This window comes from Ranitomeya imitator, chromosome 5 (genome assembly GCF_032444005.1).
Source record: "Ranitomeya imitator isolate aRanImi1 chromosome 5, aRanImi1.pri, whole genome shotgun sequence".
Classification (NCBI taxonomy): domain Eukaryota; kingdom Metazoa; phylum Chordata; class Amphibia; order Anura; family Dendrobatidae; genus Ranitomeya; species Ranitomeya imitator.
Genome location: NC_091286.1, coordinates 525,662,653 through 525,689,704, shown reverse-complemented (window position 1 = coordinate 525,689,704; position 27,052 = coordinate 525,662,653). Strand labels below are relative to the sequence as shown.

Below are 27,052 nucleotides of genomic sequence, written 5' to 3'. Positions count from 1 at the left end.
TTTGACTTTTTGAATGGAAAATTAGCTCCAATTGTTAGCGGACACCATGTCGCGTTTGGAGAGCCCCTGTGTGCCTAAACATTGGAGCTCCCCCACAAGTGACCCCATTTTGGAAACTAGACTCCCCAATGAACTTATCTAGATGCATATTGAGCACTTTAAAACCCCAGGTGCTTCACAGAAGTTTATAACGCAGAGCCATGAAAATAAAAAATAATTTTTCTTTCCTCAAAAATGATTTTTTAGCCTGGAATTTCCTATTTTGCCAAGGATAATAGGAGAAATTGGACCACAAATATTGTCCAGTTTGTCCTGAGTAAGGCTCGGAAGGGATGGCACGCCATTTGGCTTTTTAAATGGAAAATTAGCTCCAATCATTAGCGGACACCATGTCACGTTTGGAGAGCCCCTGTGTGCCTAAACATTGGAGATCCCCCAGAAATGACCCCATTTTGGAAACTAGACCCCCAAAGGAACTAATCTAGATGTGTGGTGAGGACTTTGAACCCCCAAGTGCTTCACAGAAGTTTATAACGCAGAGCCATGAAAATAAAAATAAAAAAATATTTTCTCAAAAATGATCTTTTAGCCTGCAATTTTTTATTTTCCCAAGGGTAACAGGAGAAATTTGACCCCAAAAGTTGTTGTCCAGTTTCTCCTGAGTACGCTGATACCCCATATGTGGGGGTAAATCACTGTTTGGGCACATGCCGGGGCTCGGAAGTGAAGTAGTGACGTTTTGAAATGCAGACTTTGATGGAATGCTCTGTGGGCGTCACGTTGCGTTTGCAGAGCCCCTGATGTGGCTTAACAGTAGAAACCCCCCACAAGTGACCCCATTTTGGAAACTAGACCCACAAAGGAACTTATCTAGATGTGTGGTGAGCACTTTGAACCCCCAAGTGCTTCATAGAAGTTTATAATGCAGAGCCGTGAAAATAATAAATACGTTTTCTTTCCTCAAAAATAATTATTTAGCCCAGAATTTTTTATTTTCCCAAGAGTTACAGAAGAAATTGGACCCCAAAAGTTGTTGTCCAATTTCTCCTGAGTATGCTGATACCCCATATGTGGGGGTAAACCACTGTTTGGGCACATGCCGAGGCTCGGAAGTGAAGTAGTGACGTTTTGAAATGCAGACTTTGATGGAATGCTCTGTGGGCGTCACGTTGCGTTTGCAGAGCCCCTGATGTGGCTTAACAGTAGAAACCCCCCACAAGTGACCCCATTTTGGAAACTAGACCCCGAAAGGAACTTATCTAGATGTGTGGTGAGCACTTTGAACCCCCAAGCGCTTCATAGAAGTTTATAATGCAGAGCCGTGAAAATAATAAATACGTTTTCTTTCCTCAAAAATAATTATTTAGCCCAGAATTTTTTAATTTTCCCAAGGGTAACAGGAGAAATTTGACCCCAATATTTGTTGTCCAGTTTCTCCTGAGTACGGTGATACCCCATATGTGGGGGTAAACTACTGTTTGGGCACATGCCGGGGCTTGGAATTGAAGTAGTGACGTTTTGAAATGCAGACTTTGATGGAATGCTCTGCGGGCGTCACGTTGCGTTTGCAGAGCCCCTGATGTGCCTAAACAGTAGAAATCCCCCACAAGTGACCCCATTTTGGAAACTAGACCCCGAAAGGAACTTATCTAGATGTGTGGTGAGCACTTTGAACCCCCAAGTGCTTCATAGAAGTTTATAATGCAGAGCCGTGAAAATAATAAATACGTTATCTTTCCTCAAAAATAATTATTTAGCCCAGAATTTTTTATTTTCCCAAGGGTTACAGGAGAAATTGGACCCCAAAAGTTGTTGTCCAGTTTCTCCTGAGTACGCTGATACCCCATGAGTGGGGGTAAACCACTGTTTGGGCACACGTCGGGGCTCAGAAGGGAAGTAGTGACTTTTGAAATGCAGACTTTGATGGAATGGTCTGCGGGTGTCACGTTGCGTTTGCAGAGCCCCTGGTGTGCCTAAACAGTAGAAACCCCCACAAGTGACCCCATTTTAGAAACTAGACCCCCCAAGGAACTTATCTAGATATGTGGTGAGCACTTTGAACCCCCAAGTGCTTCACAGACGTTTACAACGCAGAGCCGTGAAAATAAAAAATCATTTTTCTTTCCTCAAAAATTATGTTTTAGCAAGCATTTTTTTAGATTCACAAGGGTAACAGGAGAAATTGGACCCCAGTAATTGTTGCGCAGTTTGTCCTGAGTATGCTGGTACCCCATATGTGGGGGTAAACCACTGTTTGGGCACACGTCAGGGCTCGGAAGTGAGGGAGCACCATTTGACTTTTTGAATACGAGATTGGCTGGAATCAATGGTGGTGCCATGTTGCGTTTGGAGACCCCTGATGTGCCTAAACAGTGGTAACCCCTCAATTCTAACTCCAACACTAACCCCAACACACCCCTAACCCTAATCCCAACTGTAGCCATAACCCTAATCACAACCCTAACCACAACCCTAATTCCAACCCTAACCCTAAGGCTATGTGCCCACGTTGCGGATTCGTGTGAGATATTTCCGCACCATTTTTGAAAAATCCACGGGTAAAAGGCACTGCGTTTTACCTGCGGATTTTCCGCGGATTTCCAGTGTTTTTTGTGCGGATTTCACCTGCGGATTCCTATTGAGGAACAGGTGTAAAACGCTGCGGAATCCGCACAAAGAATTGACATGCTGTGGAAAATACAACGCAACGTTTCCGCGCGGTATTTTCCGCACCATGGGCACAGCGGATTTGGTTTTCCATAGGTTTACATGGTACTGTAAACCTGATGGAACACTGCTGCGGATCCGCACCGGCCAATCCGCTGCAGATCCGCAGCCAAATCCGCACCGTGTGCACATAGCCTAATTCTAAAGGTATGTGCACACGCTGCGGAAAACGCTGCGGATCCGCAGCAGTTTCCCATGAGTTTACAGTTCAATGTAAACCTACGGGAAACAAAAATCGCTGTACACATGCTGCGGAAAAACTGCACGGAAACGCAGCGGTTTACATTCCGCAGCATGTCACTTCTTTGTGCGGATTCCGCAGCGGTTTTACAACTGCTCCAATAGAAAATCGCAGTTGTAAAACCGCAGTGAAATGCGCAGAAAAAAACGCGGTAAATCCGCCATAAATCCGCAGCGGTTTAGCACTGCGGATTTATCAAATCCGCAGCGGAAAAATCCGCAGAGGACCAGAATACGTGTGCACATACCGAAACCCTAACCCTAACCCTACCCCTAACCCTACCCCCAGCCCTAACCCTACCCCTAACCCTAACCCTACCCCTAACCCTAACCCTACCCCTAACCCTACCCCTACCCCTACCCCTAACCCTAACCCTACCCCTAACCCTAACCCTATTCTAACAGTAGTGGAAAAAAAAAAATTCTTTATTTTTTTATTGTCCCTACCTATGGGGGTGACAAAGGGGGGGGGGGGTCATTTATTTATTTTTTTTTATTTTGATCACTGAGATATAATCTATCTCAGTGATCAAAATGCACTTTGGAACGAATCTGCCGGCCGGCAGATTCGGCGGGCGCACTGCGCATGCGCCCGCCATTTTGGAAGATGGCGGCGCCCAGGGAGAAGACGGACGGGACCCCGGCTGGATCGGTAAGTATGATGGGGTGGGGAGGGACCACGGAGGGGGGGGATCGGAGCACGGGGGGGGGGAATCGGAGCGCGGGAGGGGTGGAACGGAGCACGGGGGGCGTGGAACGGAGCACGGGGGGGCTGGAATGGAGCACGGGGGGGTGGAACGGAGCACCGGGGGGGGGTGGATCGGAGTGCAGGGGGGTGATTGGAGCACGGGGGGGTGATTGGAGCACGGGGGTGAGCGGACAAGAGCACGGGGGGGGGAGCGGAGCACAGGACGGAGGGGAGCGGGGCAGTGTACCAGGCAGATCGGAGGGCTGGGGGGGCGATCGGAGGGGTGGGGTGGGGGCACATTAGTATTTCCAGCCATGGCCGATGATATTTCAGCATCGGCCATGGCTGGATTGTAATATTTCACCAGTTATAATAGGTGAAATATTACAAATCGCTCTGATTGGCAGTTTCACTTTCAACAGCCAATCAGAGCGATCGTAGCCACGAGGGGGTGAAGCCACTTCCCCTGGGCTAAACTACCACTCCCCCTGTCCCTGCAGATCGGGTGAAATGGGAGTTAACCCTTTCACCCGGCCTGCAGGGACGCGATCTTTCCATGACGCCACATAGGCGTCATGGGTCGGATTGGCACCGACTTTCATGACGCCTACGTGGCGTCATGGGTCGGGAAGGGGTTAATTATGTCTGGGCCCACTGCAACCGTTTCTGCTTGTGAACACTGTTTAAGGATGGCCAAATAGTAGGTTTATGAACCACAGCAAGCCTTTGAAGGATCCTACACCTTGAGGTTTGAGGGACTCCAGAGGCACCAGCAGCTTCAAATATCTGTTTGCTGCTTTGTAATAGCTTTTTAGCAGCTGCTTTCTTAATCCGATGAACTTGCCTGACAGAAACCTTCCTCATTCTGCCTTTATCAGCACGAACACGTCTGTGCTCATAATCAGCCACAAATCTCTCAGTACAAAGATCACGCTTAAGTTTTTGGGAAATATCTAATGTTTTCATCCCTTGGCTAAGGCATTGCACTATTTGATGCTTTTCGGCAGCAGAGAGATCCTTTTTCTTTCCCATGTTACTTGAAAACTGTGGCCTGCTTAATAATATGGAAGATAATTTTTAAGTAGTTTTCATTTAATTTGAATCACCTGGAAAACTAATTATCACGTGTTTAAGATTGATTTCAGTGATCCATTGAGCCCTTAGACACAATACCATCCATGAGTTTATTTGAAAAACAAAACAATTAAATCTTTATGACACTTAAATCCAATTTGCATAATAATTTGGAACATGGTGTATGTGACTGAGAGGATATGATTAAATATTAATGGTAATGTAAATAAAAGTTATATTACATTATTTGTTTTCAGTTAGTGGAAGGAAGATTTGTTTCTAGTATGTAAATATAAGCAGGTTACAGGATGCAGCACGGACAAAGAGGCAGATCAAGGGTCAACATAGGGATTTATTTAACAAACAGTAACTCCTTGCAGGGAAATATATATAACCCTGGGTATGAAGTGATTTCCTAACACAGAATATGCTAAAAGAAAAAAATGCAAACTATGCACTTAACACTTTGAGCTCCTGTCACGGATGTGCTCCTGTCTGTGACTGAGACCATTAGATTATGCTCAAAGGGGATTTATCACAGTTCTGGGGAGAATGGGAGAAAACTTTCCTGACGTTGACGGAGTTCTCCAATGGTCCTGACGATGTCGGTGCTCTCTGGTGGTCCTGACGATGACATTGTCCTGTTGTGGTCCCGGCGATGGCGGTGTCCTCCCCCTCTTCATGATGGCAGCGATAGTCTGGGGCTCCAGCACGGGCACTGACCTCAACGGATGAAGGAAGGAAGAGGAATAATCTCTTCTCTCAGCTGTGACAGCCCTTACACTAGCCGGGCCTATGACACTGTCCTGACACTGTTTATAATGGCCAGCCCGGTCCACTGCCCTGTACTGTTTAGCGCCTGTATCCCGCACACAGACCTTGCCTCTCACGGTCACCGGCCAGGACGGATTTGTTAATGTATTCGACCGCATCAGCAGGCTCGTATATGTCCGTGATGTAAGCGGGGACAGCGATGTTAGCGTGGACAGCTGTATCTCAGGTGTGTCAGTGGGACCCCATCTGTCGACTCCTGTCAGCGCGTCCTCTCGTCCCCAGCTCCAGTCAGCACCGCCCCGTCACCTCACAGCTGATCTTTTCTGACAGGACTCCCACGCGTGCGCCATTCCCGCCTAAACTGTTTGAATTTCTGCACGTGCATTAACTGTCTGCTTAGCCACGCACCCTTCTCTCGAGCACAGGGAACACTCTGACATCCCAAGCTCTCCCCCTGTATCCTAGGTGACAGACCCGACGGTTCTGGACCCGTCACGGATGAGGCAAACCTGGTTAGTTTTTCCCCCTTACATATACATATCGATCCACCTTCTGTAGATTAATTTTATCAGATATGCTGATAGTTGGACAATACTATGGTGTAAATACCACATCACTCAATGGATCTACATTGGACGCCCTTCATCCAGCAAGATAGCGGCCCATGACACAGGGCACATGTCGCCTGCAGCTTGTTCCACAGTATCAGTCAGTTCAGTAAGGCAGTAAATTATTGTAACTAAGTATAAGCCGGCAACTCCTTTCTATTCCTTTCTCAAAAGTAATGCAGTGTATAATTAAGTGTCCGCCCTCCCCAGAGCCTGACAAACAGTAGTAATAAAGCTGTCAGGGCCCAGTTGCTAGTTACATGTTGACTTAGCTGTGCTTGTAGTGATGTTACAAATGAGACCAAATCACAAAGTGCCAAAGAAGGATGAGCACGTGGCCATGCTAAATGTGCGGTATGCTCCATATGTAAAACGTAACCGAATCTTACATTAGAACAATTGAACCTAATATACACGTCGGCATAAAGCATAAATTTTAGTTTGAGCTCTATAATGACATTGGCATTTCCAGAATAACAAAACTTGATGATATACTTGCTGAAATGGACCAGGATTAGTGGCTTCAGCTGGGAGAAAACTTCATTTTCACATGATCCCAAAATAATAATTGTTTGTAATAGATCCATCTGAAGATAAAAAAAGGAACAAAAACAGATGCAAATGGATAACAACCGAACTGCAAAATTTCTGTTTTGTAGGGATCTTTTAAGGAGAGGTGACAGTGTTCTGGGCATGCAAAGCTACTTCAAACCAGGAATCAGAAAAGATGACCGTTCGTTATTATCCATTTTTTATATACTTTTTAGTGATGAGCAAATATACTCGTTACTCGAGATTTCCCGAGCACGCTCGGGTGACCTCCGAGTATTTTTTAGTGCTCGGACATTTAGTTTTTCTTGCCGCAGCTGAATGATTTACATCTGTTAGCCAGCATATGTACATGAGGGGGTTGCTGGTTGCTAGGGAATCCCCACATGTAATCAAGATGGCTAACAGATGTAAATCATTCAGCTGCGGCAATAAAAACTAAATCTCCGAGCACTAAAAAATACTCGGAGGACACGCGACCATGCTCGGGAAATCTCAAGTAACGAGTATATTCGCTCATCACTAATACTTTTACATTTCTAAGAAGAAAGTGTCCATTCTGTCTGCTGTTACTTTATTAGATGGAAAAAGAAAGTTTGAAGATTAGATTTTTGTCTATCCAATAACAACAAATAATAGACTGAACGGATGCAAGTAGATGACAGTAAAACAAAATGAATGGATCCTGTAGCTGAACTTTTTATTTGCACTTTTTTCTACTCCTGGACCAGAAAAAACGTAAATGCAAACAGAAGTGTGAACATTGTCTAATACATATTTATGAAGTCGTGAAGGTATTCATCGTGTATTGTCTTAGGCTATGTTCACACCTTGCGTCGGGTCCCTGCGGGTTCTCCCGCAGCAGATTTGATAAATCTGCAGGGCAAAACAACTGCGGTTCTCCCTGCAGATTTATCGCGGTTTGTTCCGCGGTTTCCGCTGCGGGTTTCCGCCTATACTATTGATGCTGCATATGCAGCAATATGCAGCATCAATAGTAATGTTAAAAATAATAAAAATTGGTTATACTCACCCTCTGATGTCCGGATCTTCCGGAGCGCTGCACCCGGCGGTCCGGTTCCTAAGATGCTGTGGGAGAAGGACCCTTCGTGACGTCACGGTCATGTGACCGCGACGTCACCGCAGGTCCTGGTCGCACAGCAACTCTGACCGGACAGCCGCGTGCAGCGCCCAGGAGCTCCGGACATCAGAGGGTGAGTATAACCAGATTTTTTATTTTTTAACCCCAAATATGGTTCCCAGGGCCTGGAGGAGAGTCTCCTTTCCTCCACCCCGGGTACCACCCGCACATTATCCGCTTACTTCCCGCAACGTGGGCACAGCCCCATGCGGGAAGTAAGCGGTTCAATGTATTCCTATGGGTGCAGAATCGCAGCGATTCTGCACAAAGAAGTGACATGCTGCGGGTTGTAAACCGCTGCGTTCCCGCGCGGTTTTTCCTGCAGCATGTGCACAGCGGTTTGCGGTTTCCATAGGGTTTACATGTTACTGTAAACGCTATGGAAACTGCTGCGGACCCGCAGCATCAAAATCGCGGCGGTTCCGCGGTAAAAACCGCTAAGTGTGAATATAGCCTTATAGTTTAGCCTTGGTTCACACTTCTGTTTGTATTTCTATTTTTATGGTGCGATTGAGGTTTTATCACACATACATGTGCATGTGGATATATACGAATCTTCATCTATCGATCTATATCTGTGACACAGATTACATGACCATGGATACCATAGTCTGCAGTGAAGCATCAGAGAGGTCATATGTTAAGTAGAAGTTGCAGCCTACTTGGCTACTGTAGGTGACTATGTCTGTATATATGTGAACCCCGCCCAACCCCCATCCTTCCTTATTTCTTTTCTATTTCTGTGCACTAAATATTTCATCACAGGAAACTTCTGATCAGCAATTATTGACTTTGCTTGTTAGGTGTTCTTCACATGTTCCTGTCAGTGTACTGCATGCAGGGCTAGACAAAACAATATAGTCTAAATGATAACACTTGTTGAATCCAGAATAAAATATGCATATGCAAAAGCAGATATGAAGGAGTTAATGATAGCCAAAAGAAGCCAAAGGGGAGGAGAAGGGAGGATCAGATTTTAGGGAGAACTGGATCCCCTCCTCCTCAGTACTACAGGAACAAATGGGATATTCATCAGGAGCATGTCTATGCCAGAGAACCTCCCAGAGGGAAATGAGTGAGACTATAGGGCGATCCTCCTTATAAAGCCCCTGCAGCTTCCCAGCTCACACACCTTCCTCTAGTGTTCCAGCCATGATCCCTGGACTCCGAGTACTGGTGACCTGCCTGCTCCTGGCTGCTCAGAACTCTGCCCAGCAGCACCAGCCCAATGAGAGGTAAGGAGACCCTGTGCCATGGGGGCTCTCAGCATGGCACATCTGCTGCCAACCTGCTGTGTCTTAGGGGGAGAGGATAGTACAGTACATGATCATATTCAATGTATCTTTTTCATGCGAACTTTTACATTCAGTTTACAACTCAGCGGATTATGATGGTGTTGTGTAATTAGTGAAGGATTTTAGTAAATATGCATGTTGCAGATCATTTCCTTATGGTTATGGAATCAATAGATTAATTGTAATAATGTCATTTCTGGAAACTGCTGCAGCCTTGAGTGAGTTTGTCAGAGGCAGCAGTCCGGAGTTTGTCCCAACTCATAAAAATATTATCCTGCATTACTTGTCAATAGCAATGGGTAAAATGGATTATGTTAACTTAGTTATCACGGTGAAGCCATCTTACCTGCCCGTTAATCGATCTAAACTTTGTCTACTTTCTTAGTTTTTATTTATCATCATTTTTTCTATGAGGTATCTGTGTTCCAGGTTTCCTATCTATCTGTGCATCTATTATTTATCTATCTCATATATATCTATAATATAATGCTGGGAGCGTCACTCTGTCCAAAGCCTTTATAAACCGCGCAAGTGAAGCGCCTGTGCAGTCTGGACCCCACAGAGTGACGCAGCCCAGGAGATCGCGGCATGTGTAAGCACTGAACGCATACCGTGATCTCCGACGGAGAAGTAGGGACGTGCCAGAAGGGGGTGAGTATGTGATATTCACCTGTCCCCCTTCCACCGCTGCACGCCGCTCTGTCTTCTGTGTTGTCTGGCTGTGACATTCAGGTCAGAGGGCGTGATGACGTGATTAGTGCGTGACCTCTGACCGAACAGTCACAGCCAGAGGACCCGGAAGACAGAGTGGCGCGCAGCGGTGGAACGGGGACAGGTAAATATCGCAAGTGCCAGGGGCCTGAGCTAGCAACGAGAGGTGAGTATGTCATTTTTTTTAAAAATTTTAATCGCAGCAGCATACGGGGCATATTATGCTATGGAGCATCTTATGGGGCCATAAACCTTTATGGAGCAGCATACGGGGCATATGGATGGGAGCAGCACATTTCAGAATGGTTGCGCAGGACGAGAGCAGCACATGACAGGATGGGGGAGCAGGATGGGAGCAGCATATGACAATGGGGCGCAGGATGGGGCAGCACATGACAGCATGGGGGCGCCGGATGAGAGCAGCACATGACAGCATGGGGGTGCAGGATGGGAGCAGCACATGACAAGATGGGGCATAGGAAGGGAGTAGTACATGACAGGATGGGGGAGCAAGATGGGACCAGCACATGACAGAATGGGGGCTCAGGATTGGAGCAGCACATTACAGAATGGGGATGCAGAATGGGAGCAGCACATGACAGGATGGGGGCGCAGGATGGGAGCAGCACACGACAGGATGGGGGCGCAGGATGAGAGCAGCACATAACAGGATTGGGGCGCCGGATGGGAACAGCACATGACAGGATTGGGGAGCATGATGGGAGCACATGACAGGATGAGGGCACAGGAAGAGAGTAGCACATGACAAGATGGAGGCACACAAAACAGGATGAGGGTGCAGGATGGGGGCTGCACATGACAGGATGGGGGCACAAAATGTTAGCAGCACATGACAAGATTAGGGCGCAGGATGGAAGCAGCACATACCAGGATGGAGACCATATACGAACAGAAATGTTTGCCACCCGGGCGTAGAATGGGTTCAATAGCTAGTATATATATATATATATATATATATATATATATACACACATTCATTCACACACATACATTTCAATCAATATGTGTTCATCAATTCATTTACATGTACAGTATTATGGCAGCACGGTGGCTCAGTGGTTAGCACTGTTGCTTTGCAGCATTGGAGTTCTGGGATCAAATCCCCCCAAGGACAACGTCTGTATGGAGTTTGTATATTCTCCCCGTGTTTGCGTGGGTTTCCTCTGGGTTCTCTGATTTCCTTCCACACTTCAAAGCCATACTGATAGGGAATTTAGATTGTGAGCCCCATTGGGACAGTGATGATGATGTCTGTAAAGCGCTGTGGAATTAATGGTGCTATATAAGTGAGTAAACTCCTCTATCTATCCATACACATAGACACATATATCTGTCTGTGTTTTATATTATATATACCAATTAATTTCCACACTATTGTAATAACTTAACTTGCATCTATTTCCCCATGATATGAACTTTGGTTCTGATGCTTTGTTGTATGTCTGTATTGAATGTTTGCTTGTTGCTGTTGCTCTGCCCATCACGTTTACATTGGGTTGCATCTCCAAATACTCCTGAATCAGTATCCCCACCACATTCCTTGATCTTTAGATTCAATCTGCCATGAGTGAGCATCATGCTCTGCAAATGTCTGACTGCTGGCTGCAAAGTATTTAGCAGACTGGACAAGTGACTACTCCCATTTCTGATCCAGTGGTATGTCTTTCACTAGATCCACTGTCTTTGAGAAATACCCAGAATTACGGTACGTAGCATACACTGCCCTCAGCATCCAGTTTCCTGATTTAATTAGAAATGGTCTATCTCGGGTAATTTCAGCCTGTTTGTCAATGGTATGAGACAGTCTTTCTGGTTTATATGATCCATTTTGGCTGCTGATGTGTGAAAGCTTTTAAGCACTTTAACATTATCCCTCTCTGACCATTTCAGGTTAATGCAGTTATGACTGCTCTTCCTGAATATCTGGTTCCTTTATGAGATTTATAACGGGATGAGATTCACTTGATCTTATTATACGCATGTGCTCTCCACACACTTCATATACGGGAATTAAAGAAAGGAAACTATACTGCTCCACTAGCATTTGGTATAAATTATTTCTTGTATTCTTAGAAACTTACTTTATTTTATTGTGATTTCTTGGTGTAATTTTTACATTACAGGGCAGAGCTATACATTTTTAGGTTGGTATTATTCGTTTATCAGTTTCTGGACGTAAATGGCTGTGGTAAAGTCTAGTTATGGTGAAAATGAAGCAAAGTAACAATGCTGTCAAAAATAAAAGTGCACTGATAATAGTTTATTTCTATCCATTAACAAAGTGGAAAGTGAATGGACAAAAGAGAATTCTAAATCCAATAAATGTTTGATGTGACCTTCCTTTGCCTACAAAAAAACAAAGCTACTAGGTACATTTGCACATAGTCAAGAATTTTGTAGGATTATATACAGGTGTATGATTAAACATTTATACCAAACAGGTTATAATGATCATCATTTCAGATATAGGTTGAAACACTTAAATTAATTGTTACAGAAACAGCTGTGTAGGAGGCTTAAACCTAGGTGAGAAACAACTAAACACTGTAGTGACAACCCACTGATTGGCCTAGATCAGGGGTGGGGAACCTCAGGGCCATTTACGGCCCTCGATAACGTATTATCAGGTCCCCGAGCAGATTCTCAGGGACCGCATTCTTGGGCAAGGAGGTGTATTTTGATTGCCACCAGCTCATTAATTTCTTCTTGCTCTGTTAGCACACACACATGCAGTGTTCACTACTGCACATTGAAGGGCATGCAATGAAAGATTACGTCCTGAAACCAGTGCCAGAGTCAGGATGTACTTTGTGGGCGGAGTTTGTACGACCCCCGAAGGATGGTATAAATATCCAAATGGCCCTTGGCAGAAAAAAAAATTCTGCACCCCTGGCCTAGATATTTATAGCTAGATATTTATAGCAATAAAACAAGCCAATTGAACCTACAAGAAGAGGGAAGCTAATGCAAAATATAAAAAAGTATTAACATAAGTATACATAACAAATCACATAGATAGAAAAACTCTGTAGTGAATTTGCTGTTGTAGAAAAAGTTTCAAGTTACAGGTCTTACACTGTGACAAGACTGAGCACAGCAACAATACACAAGGTAGTTATGCTGCATCAGTAAGGTCTCTCCCAGGCAAAGATGTTAAAGAAGAGTGGGGTCTTAAGATGTGCTGTTCAAGCTCTTTTGAAGAAGCACCATACAGTCTGCAATGATGAGGACCATATACGCAATAGTCAGGCAAGGAAACTTAATGCAGCAGATGAAAGGCACATCATGCTTGCTTCTCTTTGAAATCAGAAGATATCCAGCAGTGTCATCAGCTCAGACCAGGTGCAACCAATGGGATGAAGCTACACCCATATACTGTGGAGAATTATGTCTAAAATTGATCTTCATAGAAGAATTGTAGCCAAAAATCCATACCTTAGTCGAGACCAAGTACTTCTACTATGCACAAAAACATAGGAACTGAGGTGCAGAAAAATTGCAGTAGGTTTTCTAGACTTATGAGTCAAAATGTGAAATATTGTCTACAGACAACAGTGAAACATGATGCAGGTGGAACATCCGCCAAGGCCGTGGGGTTGCTCGGTGCCGGGTTCGGTACTTAAGGGCATGTGTCACGTTGGCGACCCGGTCCGTGGCCCTAGGCGCACATGTAAAAGGCATATTGATTAAAGTTAATGTTTGTGCTGAAACCTGTGGGGTTCGGTCAGTGGGGACCGACGCTGCTTAAAGGGGTCCTCTGGGGTGGTGTTATGGCAGCTAGATGGTATAACTTCCCACAGGTGAAGTAGGTCTCCATTGCTCCCGGTGTATAGGTAAAGATGGTGCGAGGTACAGTAAAGAACGAGGACACAGGTTTGCAGTCTCTTTACCTGGTTTACTGTAGCTTCAGGCAACCGCAGTCCAGGGCACCAGATCACAGGACAGGCAGGGTCCGGCCGGCTTGGAAGCGAATTCAGAGTCCCCTTTACCAGGTGGAGATGAAAGCCTTCCTCAAAGTGCGGTGGTGTGGTAATCCCTTACTGCCTATGGCTTCTGATAAGGTCCTCACAGTTCTTCTCTGTCGCCCATATAGGTTAGGACATAACCCGTATGACAGGTGAACTGGGCCTTTTTACATGGTCTCTATCATGACCCGGGCCCTATAAATATCACTGGGTGTAAAGACGGACAGGTAACTTGACGTTCAGCTGTCATGCCGGTTCCAGCTATGCCCCTTAGAGTCCGACACGGCCTCAGTCTTTCGGCTACTGGAATCTGCGCTAGCCAGGGAGGTAGCTAATTCACTGTTCTGCTCCCCTGCTATCACTCTCCTGCGCCTTCTCTCTCCTGCACACTTTACACAAGCTTGTTCTTTCCCTTTCTGTTCTCTTCCTCCAGAAGCTGCAGTATCTCAGACTACCGTATATACTCGAGTATAAGCCGACCCGAGTATAAGCCGACCCCCCTAATTTTGCCACAAAAAACTGGGAAAACTTATTGATTCGAGTATAAGCCTAGGGTGGAAATGCAGCATTTACCGGTGAATTTCAAAAATAAAAATAGATCATTATTTCCCCATAGCTGTGCCATATAGTGCTCTACACCATTCATATTTCCCCATAGCTGTGCCCCATATAGTGCTCTGCACCGTTCACTGTGCCCCATAGCTGTGCCATATACAGTGCTCTGCACCGTTCACTGTGCCCCCTAGCTGTGCCTTATACGGTGCTCTGCACCGTTCACTGTGCCCCATAGCTGTGCCATATACGGTGCTCTGCACCGTTCACTGTGCCCCCTAGCTGTGCCTTATACGGTGCTCTGCACCGTTCATTGTGCCCCCTAGCTGTGCCTTATACGGTGCTCTGCACCGTTCACTGTGCCCCCTAGCTGTGCCTTATACGGTGCTCTGCACTGTTCACTGTGCCCCCTAGCTGTGCCTTATACGGTGCTCTGCACCGTTCACTGTGCCCCCTAGCTGTGCCTTATACGGTGCTCTGCACCGTTCACTGTGCCCCCTAGCTGTGCCTTATACGGTGCTCTGCACCGTTCACTGTGCCCCATAGCTGTGCCATATACGGTGCTCTGCACCGTTCATTGTGCCCCCTAGCTGTGCCTTATACGGTGCTCTGCACCGTTCACTGTGCCCCCTAGCTGTGCCTTATACGGTGCTCTGCACCGTTCATTGTGCCCCCTAGCTGTGCCTTATACGGTGCTCTGCACCGTTCATTGTGCCCCCTAGCTGTGCCTTATACGGTGCTCTGCACCGTTCATTGTGCCCCCTAGCTGTGCCTTATACGGTGCTCTGCACCGTTCATTGTGCCCCCTAGCTGTGCCTTATACGGTGCTCTGCACCGTTCACTGTGCCCCCTAGCTGTGCCTTATACGGTGCTCTGCACCGTTCATTGTGCCCCCTAGCTGTGCCTTATACGGTGCTCTGCACCGTTCACTGTGCCCCATAGATGCTCCACATTAATCTGTGCCGCCGCTGCTACTGCTGCAATAAAAAAAAAAAACACATACTCACCTCCCTTGATTGCAGCTCCCGGCGTCTCGTTCCGGCGCCTCCATCTTCCCGGCGTCTCTGCTCTGACTGATCAGGCAGAGGGCGCCGCGCACACTATATGCGTCATCGCGCCCTCTGCCTGAACAGTCAGAGAGCGCAGACGCCGGGAAGATGGAGGCGCCGGCCGGGAAGATGGATCGGCGCCCGGCGGCTGGAACGAGGACAGGTGAATATAACATACTCACCTAGTCCTGGCGATCCTCGCGCTGTCCCCTCCTGTCTTCGGCGCTGCAGCTTCTTTCTCTATCAGCGGTCACCGGCACCGCTGATTAGAGAAATGAATAAGCGGCTCCGCCCCTATGGGAGGTGGAGCCGCTTATTCATTTCTGTAATGAGCGGTCCCACGTGACCGCTGAAGAGAGGAAGAAGCTGCAGCGCCGAAGCCCGTGGGACGGCAGGGACAGCGCGAGGATCGCTGGGACTAGGTAAGTACCGTAAGTATACCTCAGCGCCCTCACCCCCTCACCCGCCGACCCCACCGCTACCGTGACTCGAGTATAAGCCGAGGGGGGCACTTTCAGCCCTAAAATTTGGGCTGAAAATCTCGGCTTATACTCGAGTATATACGGTACATGGCCCCTTCAGACCTTCTGACACTCTAGCTCACTCACTGCCGTCTGAGACGAACTGTCCGCTTTCCCTCCAGACCAGAATGTTTTTATAGGGGAGTTCACCCTCAATCTGGGTATAGAGCTCCCCCTTGTGGCCTGGAGCATGAACGTGTTGTATGTAGTGATTACCTGGGGAAAGATATCCTTCATCGCTTCCAAGCGTGACATCACTCTCCCCGTGGGGAAAGCAATGCCACTGTGATGACCAGGACCCTGTGGTGTCACACAGGTTACTTCTAAAATTTGGGGCTGTATTTCAGCAAATGGAGTTGGGGACTTGGTGAGAATTAATGGTGTCCTCAATACTAAGATATACAGGCAAATAGTTACCATCATGACATACCATCAGGGAAGCGTCTGATTGGCTTCTAATTTATTCTGCATCAGGACAACGACCTCAAACATACAGCCAAAGTCATTAATAATTATCGTCAGCATAAAGAAGAACAAGGCGTCCTGGAAGTGATGATATTGCCTCCACAGAGCACCTGATCTTAATATCATCCAGATTGTCTGGGATTATATGAAGAGAAAGAATATTATTTCTCTAAGATGTTTGGAATAACCTCCTGCCGAGTTTCTTAAAAAACTGTGAGCAAATGTACCTTGTACAAAACTTGTTGCTGTTTTGGAGGGAAATGCAGGTAACTCCAAATATTGATTTGATTTAGATTTCTCTTTTGTTCATTCAATTTGCCTTTTAGTTAATTGATAAAAAATAAACCATTAACAGTGCTGTACATCTAATGAGCAAATTTCAGACAAAACTAAAAGACTAAGCCTTCACTCTTCAATAACACCCACTCTCCCACATTGTCTTACCTGCGTTCACAAATCTAATCACAAGATCCACAGACATATTCCACAATTCTTACCTGATCCAATGTTTTTTCCAGTGGATCTTGTAGAAAAGACCACAGAGGTACCTCCATAGCATCATTTTCCTAAAGCCTAGGTAGGTGACATATATGATTTACCACTGATAGATCTCATGAATAATCCATAGGAGCTAGTGTTGAGCATTCCGATACTGCAAACATCGGGTATCGGCCGATATTTGCTGTATTGGAATTCCGATACCGAGTTCCGATATTTTTGCGATATCGGAAATCGGTATCGGAGTGTGCGGTGCATATGGTTCCCAGGGTCTGGAGGAGAGGAAACTCTCCTTCAGGCCCTGGGATCCATATTCATGTAAAAAATAAAGAATAAAAATAAAAAATATGGATATACTCACCCCTCCGACGAACCCTGGCTGTCACCGCTGCAAGCGTCTGCCTCCGTTCCTAAGAATGCAGAGAGTGAAGGACCTTCGATGAGGTCGCGGTCACGTGAGTGGTCAGGTGACTGGTCACCTGACCGCGACGTCATCGAAGGTCCTTCACTGTCTGCATTCTTAGGAACGGAGGCAGACGCTTGCAGCCAGGGTTCATCGGAGGGGTGAGTATATCCATATTTTTCATTTTTATTCTTTATTTTTTACATGAATATGGATCCCAGGGCCTGAAGGAGAGTTTCCTCTCCTTCAGACCCTGGGAACCATCCAGGATACCTTCCGATATATTTGTGTCCCATTGACTTGCATTGGTATCGGGTATCGGTATCGGCGATATCCGATATTTTTTGGATATCAGCCAATCCCATCCGATACCTTTGAGTATCGGAAGGTATCGCTCAACACTAATAGAAGCAAATAACTTAATAATGTGAGAGCTCCAGTAGCCTGTAAGCATCTTTTGTAAATGAATTCTTCAGGATAAAAAACGCCTGTGTAGTTTTTTCAGAAACAGTGGCTCTATTGGGCTGTCTATGTGTTGTGCTTGTATTGCAGTTCAGGACTATCTAACGGATATCCCCTTTTCTAATTTTGGACATCTTATTTAGGTTTTAAGAAAAGTATTGTGCTGCTTGATGCAGTTATGGAGAGACTTATTTATCATTTACCTTATCATAATGAATGGCTGCTTTATTTTTTCAGAAAATATTAGCAAATGAGCCGGGATAAAGAACAGAATTATTTTCCGTACTGTAATTAGGGAATATACAGACTCAATACTCACATCTCCCATGTAAAAGTAAATGCCCCATAAAGTGGACTTCCAAAGACTATACCACAAAAAACTCCATGTTAAAAAACGTTAAGTCATTTTCTTTTAACTGTAGAAAAGGAAAAGCCTCTACTGCCCTTCTAGGACTTTCACATAGCTCAACATCTGGAGTGTTCCAGCCTGAGGCAACTCACACTGTGTCTGTCAAAGAAAAGGTGGAAGAACTAGGGAGAAAACAAAGGTCCAGGCCTGGAAACCAGACAAAAAAAAGCAGACCCAGCATTATGAACCTTAATATGACAAAGTATTTAGCAAAATGACTGATCTCTTGGAAATAATTACATACACACGTTTACCGCATTTGGAGTTTCAAGAAAACTGGTAAGGCTTTATTTTGGATGAGGGATGCACTTTAAGCTACAACTCCTATTGAACATTTAATAGCTGTTTTGCTATACTTGTCCAAAAATCTAATGTCATTTGTCTATTAGACATTATGCTGTAGACTTATTTTTTGTTTTCAGGATTCACCATATTACACACCAATGCTCCTACAGATGGCTGCACAGTAATCTCTTATGCTTGAGCCATGCAAAATTTGTAGTTCATTTAATAATGGCATCTTCACACCAGCACATTTCCACACTCACGTTCTTACTGGGAGATTCTGCGTTTACTTGATTCCAGTCATAAGTGTTTCTATCACAACGTGTGATTCATAATATTTGACTCATAAGACTATGTACATCTAACAGTTCTTGGATGATTCCAGATCTTGTCCTCTGCTATAGTTTTTTTTTTTAAGACAAGCATTGATGTTAATCTAAGAGAGCAGTTATTTCCACTTTCTTTATTTTCCATGAAATGAAATCTGATTTTACCCAGTGTGTTATGGCATGAATTAAAGGGAAACTGTCATTAGATTCCTACTGTTCGAACCACAGGCATCATGAATCAGAGCCTGAAGTTGTCGGATTTCAGAGAAAATATACTGTTGCCTGAAAAGCTGGCTTGGGACTATATGTAGAGACCTGACTAGTCGATGCAGTCCCTGGATGGATTCTCCCGCTCCAGTCTATTGATAGATCTGTCCAATGAGTGTACATAGGAAGAGACCTATCCATGAACTGGATTGCCATTTTTGTCATGATTAAAAAAAAAAGCTGTAAAGATGGTGCTGTTTTATTGCAATCTTAAATTCTAGAAGAAACACACCACAATTGCATTCCCAGGTTGACACAGAGATTAAACTAAAAAAGAAAAACAACCCTTAAAAATATATCTTTAATTAACCATATTAAAATTCTCTATATAAATAGTAATAACCAACACCAAAACCTAAGATCAGAGCGTGGTATTGATACAGCAATAAATACGCCAGGGAGTCCTAATATGGAACAAACAGTCCAAAACTTTATCCCTAATTGCTTCCTATTGGACTGTACCTTCCTGGCAGTGGAGGTTGGCACCCTAAATTCGGCATGGCGCCCCCACTCCACGTCGGCTGTCCCTTCTGGCCCTATGTGACCCTCACCACTACCCACGCCCAAATCCCAACGAGATACACACAACCACAAATACTTGGTACAACTAAAAAGACTAATTGAATTGGTTTGCTCAAGATACGATATTGCACTGAAACCTATTACACTTGTGTCTGCTTTTTATCCAGGACTGTTCCCTTGGCTCACCCTTTATTCAAATCAGGATCTATAATATAACGCTGGGAGCGTCACTCTGTCCTCTGTCTGATCTCCCGGGAGATCGCGGTATGCGTTCACACTGAACGCACACCGCGATCTCCAACAGAGAAGCAGGGACCGCCAGGAGGGTGAGTATCGGCCATATTCACCTGTCCTGCATTCCACCGCTGAGCGCCGCCATCTTCCCGGTCTTCGGCCTGTGACCTTCAGTTCAGAGGGCGCGATGACGCGCTTAATGCGCACCGGCGCCGCCCTCTGACTGAACAGTCACAGCCAGTAGACTGGGAAGATAGCGGCGCGCAGCACTGGAACGGGACAGACAGGTGAGTATAGTAAGTGCTGGGGGGCCTGAGCTGGCGGCGATACCAGCACCTGACCCCCACAGTGCGCCGGTGTCCCCGCCTGCTCAGGCCCCCGGATGGGTGCAGCACATGACAGGATGGGGACGCAGGATGGTTGCAGCACATACCAGGATGGGGACGCAGGATGGGGACGCAGGATGGTTGCAGCACATACCAGGATGGGGACGCAGGATGGGGACGCAGGATGGTTGCAGCACATACCAGGATGGGGACGCAGGATGGGGACGCAGGATGGGTGCAGCACATACCAGGATGGGGACGCAGGATGGGGACGCAGGATGGGTGCAGCACATACCAGGATGGGGACGCAGGATGGGTGCAGCACATGACAGGATGGGGACGCAGGATGGGTGCAGCACATACCAGGATGGGGACGCAGGATGGGGACGCAGGATGGTTGCAGCACATACCAGGATGGGGACGCAGGATGGGGACGCAGGATGGGTGCAGCACATACCAGGATGGGGACGCAGGATGGGGACGCAGGATGGATGCAGCACATACCAGGATGGGGACGCAGGATGGGTGCAGCACATGACAGGATGGGGACGCAGGATGGGTGCAGCACATACCAGGATGGGGACGCAGAATGGGGACGCAGGATAGGTGCAGCACATACCAGGATGGGGACGCAGGACGGGTGCAGCACATGACAGGATGGGGACGCAGGATGGGTGCAGCACATGACAGGATGGGGACGCAGGATGGGTGCAGCACATACCAGGATGGGGACGCAGGATGGGTGCAGCACATGACAGGATGGGGACGCAGGATGGGTGCAGCACATGACAGGATGGGGACGCAGGATGGGGACGCAGGATGGTTGCAGCACATACCAGGATGGGGACGCAGGATGGTTGCAGCACATACCAGGATGGGGACGCAGGATGGTTGCAGCACATACCAGGATGGGGACGCAGGATGGGGACGCAGGATGGGTGCAGCACATACCAGGATGGGGACGCAGGATGGGTGCAGCACATGACAGGATGGGGACGCAGGATGGGTGCAGCACATACCAGGATGGGGACGCAGGATGGGGACGCAGGATGGGTGCAGCACATACCAGGATGGGGACGCAGGATGGGTGCAGCACATGACAGGATGGGGACGCAGGATCGGTGCAGCACATGACAGGATGGGGACGCAGGATGGGTGCAGCACATACCAGGATGGGGACGCAGGATGGGTGCAGCACATGACAGGATTGGGACGCAGGATGGGTGCAGCACATACCAGGATGGGGACGCAGGATGGGTGCAGCACATGACAGGATGGCGACGCAGGATGGGTGCAGCACATACCAGGATGGGGACGCAGGATCGGTGCAGCACATGACAGGATGGGGACGCAGGATGGTTGCAGCACATACCAGGATGAGGACGCAGGATGGGGACGCAGGATGGTTGCAGCACATACCAGGATGGGGACGCAGGATGGGGACGCAGGATGGTTGCAGCACATACCAGGATGGGGACGCAGGATTGGGGATGCAGGATGGTTGCAGCACATACCAGGATGGGGACGCAGGATGGGGATGCAGGATGGGTGCAGCACATACCAGGATGGGGACGCAGGATGGGTGCAGCACATGACAGGATGGGGACGCAGGATGGGTGCAGCACATACCAGGATGGGGTCGCAGGATGGGGACGCAGGATGGGTGCAGCACATACCAGGATGGGGATGCAGGATGGGTGCAGCACATGACAGGATGGGGATGCAGGATGGGTGCAGCACATGACAGGATGGGGACGCAGGATGGGTGCAGCACATACCAGGATGGGTGCAGCACATGACAGGATGGGGACGCAGGATGGGTGCAGCACATGACAGGATGGGGGCGCAGGATGGGTGCAGCACATGACAGGATGGGGGCGCAGGATGGGTGCAGCACATGACAGGATGGGGGCGCAGGATGGGTGCAGCACATGACAGGATGGGGACGCAGGATGGGTGCAGCACATGACAGGATGGGGATGCAGGATGGGTGCAGCACGTACCAGGATGGGGACGCAGAATGGGTGCAGCACATGACAGGATGGGGACGCAGGATGGGGATGCAGGATGGGTGCAGCACATGACAGGATGGGGACGCAGGATGGGTGCAGCACATACCAGGATGGGGACGCAGGATGGGTGCAGCACATGACAGGATTGGGACGCAGGATGGGTGCAGCACATACCAGGATGGGGACGCAGGATGGGTGCAGCACATGACAGGATGGCGACGCAGGATGGGTGCAGCACATACCAGGATGGGGACGCAGGATGGGTGCAGCACATGACAGGATGGGGACGCAGGATGGTTGCAGCACATACCAGGATGAGGACGCAGGATGGGGACGCAGGATGGTTGCAGCACATACCAGGATGGGGACGCAGGATGGGGACGCAGGATGGTTGCAGCACATACCAGGATGGGGACGCAGGATTGGGGATGCAGGATGGTTGCAGCACATACCAGGATGGGGACGCAGGATGGAGATGCAGGATGGGTGCAGCACATACCAGGATGGGGACGCAGGATGGGTGCAGCACATGACAGGATGGGGACGCAGGATGGGTGCAGCACATACCAGGATGGGGTCGCAGGATGGGGACGCAGGATGGGTGCAGCACATACCAGGATGGGGACGCAGGATGGGTGCAGCACATGACAGGATGGGGATGCAGGATGGGTGCAGCACATACCAGGATGGGGACGCAGGATGGGTGCAGCACATGACAGGATGGAGACGCAGGATGGGTGCAGCACATGACAGGATGGGGGCGCAGGATGGGTGCAGCACATGACAGGATGAGGGCGCAGGATGGGTGCAGCACATGACAGGATGGGGGCGCAGGATGGGTGCAGCACATGACAGGATGGGGACGCAGGATGGGTGCAGCACATGACAGGATGGGGATGCAGGATGGGGATGCAGGATGGGTGCAGCACGTACCAGGATGGGGACGCAGGATGGGTGCAGCACATGACAGGATGGGGACGCAGGATGGGGACGCAGGATGGGTGCAGCACATGACAGGATGGGGACGCAGGATGGGTGCAGCACATGACAGGATGGGGACACAGGATGGGTGCAGCACATGACAGGATGGGGGCGCAGGATGGGTGCAGCACATGACAGGATGGGGACGCAGGATGGGTGCAGCACATGACAGGATGGGGACGCAGGATGGGTGCAGCACATAACAGGATGGGGATGCAGGATGGGGGCGCAGGATGGGTGCAGCACATACCAGGATGGGGACGCAGGATGGGTGCAGCACATGACAGGATTGGGGCGCAGGATGGGTGCAGCACATGACAGGATGGGGACGCAGGATGGGTGCAGCACATGACAGGATGGGGACGCAGGATGGGTGCAGCACATGACAGGATGGGGACGCAGGATGGGTGCAGCACATGACAGGATGGGGACGCAGGATGGGTGCAGCACATGACAGGATGGGGACGCAGGATGGAGCAGCAGATGACAGGATGGGGACGCAGGATGGGTGCAGCACATGACAGGATGGGGACGCAGGATGGAGCAGCACATACCAGGATGGAGACCATATACCAATATAAATGCACGCCACCCGGGCGTAGAACGAGTTCAATAGCTAGTGTATATATAGTCACCTAGGTTGTCAGGGTATAGAAAGGGAGCAAATAGGCCTCCAAATTTCAACTTTTTGGGAAAAAAATAAAGTGCTCTTGTGCTCATAAACTATTTACATTCTACAGCCATGATTGGCTGCATAGTTAAGTCACCACGACCAAGTAATATATTTATAGCAAGCTTGAAGGAAACATCACGTATATATAGTTTCACTAGTCTCTCATGGCCATAGCACAGCGTATTATCATATTATGGATATCACTGCCATAGAGAAACAAAAGCATGCTACTGGAACCATAATAAGTTACTTATCTGAATGATATGACATGATTTGTCCAATGTCTATGGCATCGTAGTGCCATTATGGCTTGCTCCTAAACATGGTCCCCTGATGAGCCCCTATGAGGGGGCGAAACGCGTAGTGACATAGACATTGGACAAATCATGTTATATCATTCTGATAAGTAACTTATTATGGTTCCAGTAGCATGCTTTTGTTTCTCTATGGCAGTGATATGTATAATATGATAATACATTGTGCTGTGGCCATGAGAGACTAGTGAAGCTATATATACGGAAAAATAAAAAAGTTAGGGGAGCGAAAAACTAACACGGAAAAATGGAAAATCCCAAGGTCATGAAGGGGTTAAGGCTGAAGGTCAGTAGCGTAGCTACCTGGAAGGCATAAGATGTGCTAAGCCCCTTGACTTGAAGGTAGCTATCACTATCCTTAATTGTATCGGCGTGTGCTGTGGGCCTGAAGGGGCTCAGCCCCTGCTTAGAACTAATTACACTGACTTTAAGGGTACCGTCACACAGTGCAATTTTCATCGCTACAACGGTACGATCCGTGACGCTCCAGCATCGTAACAATATCGCTCCAGCGTCGTAGACTGCTGTCACACTTTGCAATCTACGACGCTGGAGCGATAATTTCATGACGTATGTGCGATGTAGAAGCCGTTGGTTACTATGCGCACATCGTATACGATATATGTTACACCATGCGATCATGCCGCCACAGCGGGACACTAGACGACGAAAGAAAGTTTCAAACGATCTGCTACGACGTACAATTCTCAGCGGGGTCCCTGATCGCAGGAGCGTGTCAGACACTGCGATATCGTAACTATATCGCTCGAACGTCACGAATCGTGCCGTCGTAGCGATCAAAATTGCACTGTGTGACGGTACCCTAAGAGACAATGTTCCCATCTGATTTGTGTGCACTTGGACTAGTCCATCCCCCCTCCAGCTTGCTGTGTTTTTGGTTTGGGTAGGAGGCAGTTAGGGTCGGGATTCAGCAGTTGAGCCTTAAAGAAAGGGTGTTTGAACACAGAACGGCGGTTAAAAATGGATCAGCAACTTCTGGGAAGAACATAGTGCTTGGTTAGAGCAAGATTGGCTAACAGGACTGTGTAAGAAAGAAAGGGTCGCATAGCACAGCCAAGTTAGGAAGCACCACTGTGGGACCAATGACCCCTCAGCATTGAAAGTGAGACGACACTTGCCCGGACCCGGAAGAAGATGGGACCATTAACCATAAGGAAGATTGCAACACAGCAAACACTGTTCCTCTACATCAGGACCAAGCAGAAGCTAGCAAACTTTCTCTTCAATTCTGCAGAACTCTGAGTGTGACACCAGTGTTCATCTGCATTAAGGTATAGAGCAGGTTTCTCTAGTTAGTGTGTTGTAGCAGTGCGGCCCAGTTTGTGGAGGCCAGGTAAGAATTTAGAAGAGAGTAGTCTGTAGAAATCGTTCATACTGTTGATATTGACTTTGTATTGCCATAGCTAGAGTGCAGCTTGTGTGACACATTCCAGCTATCCGTCCTTGTATCAATTATTACTGTTATCATTATTAGAACTGTTAGTTGCTGTTAGTTGCATTTTTCGGCATAAAACCCTTTGTTCTTCAATAAAGCTGGTGTTTGGTTTTTTCCTCCTCATCTATTGTACCATATTTCAGCCCTGCCCCGTGGTGTCGTTCTGGCGCTGCTTCACGCAGATAGTTAAACTCTGTGGCAGAGCTGGTAGAAATGATCTTCCTGCACTGCCACACTCCATTCTGTAGGTCGCAGGTCACTTTAGGCATGAGGCCTACTGAATGGCAGGTCCAGAGCAGAGCGACACAATGAAGTCATAATAATAATAATAATAATAATCTTTATTTTTATATAGCGCTAACATATTCCACAACGCTTTACACACATTATCATCGCTGTCCCCAAAGGGGCTCACAATCTAAATTCCTTATCAGTATGTCCTTGGAATAGCGTCCCAACATGCACAGGACGTGGATCCTGGCACGGGGATGTTACCGCGTCACTCTGCCTGAGACCTGCCCCTGTCTGCTGTTGGATTCACTGGGGTAAGGGGAATATATGATGTTTCTTTTTTTCTTTTAAAATTGTGTGATGGCCATTATGTGTCGGGCCCTCATAAATAGTGGGGCTACTCAGGAAGCCTCCATAAACTGTTTAAGGAGGCTACTAAGTGGGAGCCATCATACATAGTCAGGGCTAGTAATTGGAGGCTATCATACATATTGGGGGGCTACTAAGTGGGCCATCATATAGTGTGGTGGCTACTAAAGGGGGCATGGTACAGAGAGGGGGCTGTGCAGGGGAACATGACACAGTGTGTGGACTACTGTGGAAGCCATCGTACACTGTGAGGACTCCTGTGGGGGATGTTATACAGTGAGGGGGTCATCATACTGCGTGAGGACATGATACAAAATAATACCTATAAAGAACAACGGAGTGTAACGCCCCCCAAAAAATATTTTACACTGTACATAATATAGTGAAAAATGTATAACTTTATTGAAAGATACAAAACATCATAAAAGGACAGTAAAATGATGGATAATTGGTGATGACTTGAAAAAAAAACACAGCGGGGATAGGGAGGAAAACTCTCCATGACGTCAGTACTCCCCTCAGTGCTGATAGGATGCCATCGAGAGGCGTGTGCAAAGGCCCAGTCTCCCACGCATGCGCGTACCACGGCCACCATCTTACATACTGGCTATAAACCGGGCAGGAATACCGTAAGTATAAATCAGGAGACAGGACCAGTATACACTGTAAAATCACCCAGAACTAAGCGGATATACCAAAACCAGAGCTCTATCAACAAAGTCTTTAAACATACAACAGTATTTCATACAATTATAATGCGGAAGGGTTTCTTCATTGTGTAACTCCGCAGTCCTGAGCTTAGATTGATAGCCATGGAAGCGTGCCAATGCGATCCTAGATCTGTTATATTGGATAAGCCAAAGAGTCCCTCCAAAAGAACCATCACAGTAAAGGTCCAATA

The 27,052-nt window shown here is 47.5% G+C and overlaps 1 protein-coding gene across 1 annotated transcript in view; it reads left to right on the top strand.

Annotated features, from left to right (window-relative positions):
• The first annotated feature begins 8,805 nt into the window (after window positions 1-8,805).
• The window catches only part of PCOLCE2 (procollagen C-endopeptidase enhancer 2), a 150,747-nt gene continuing 132,500 nt past the window's right edge, over window positions 8,806-27,052 (top strand). Inside the window, exon 1 of the mRNA XM_069727568.1 lies at window positions 8,806-9,036. Coding sequence (XP_069583669.1) covers window positions 8,954-9,036 — 83 coding nt within the window. The 5' untranslated portion in view covers window positions 8,806-8,953. The remainder of the gene's footprint in view (window positions 9,037-27,052) is intronic.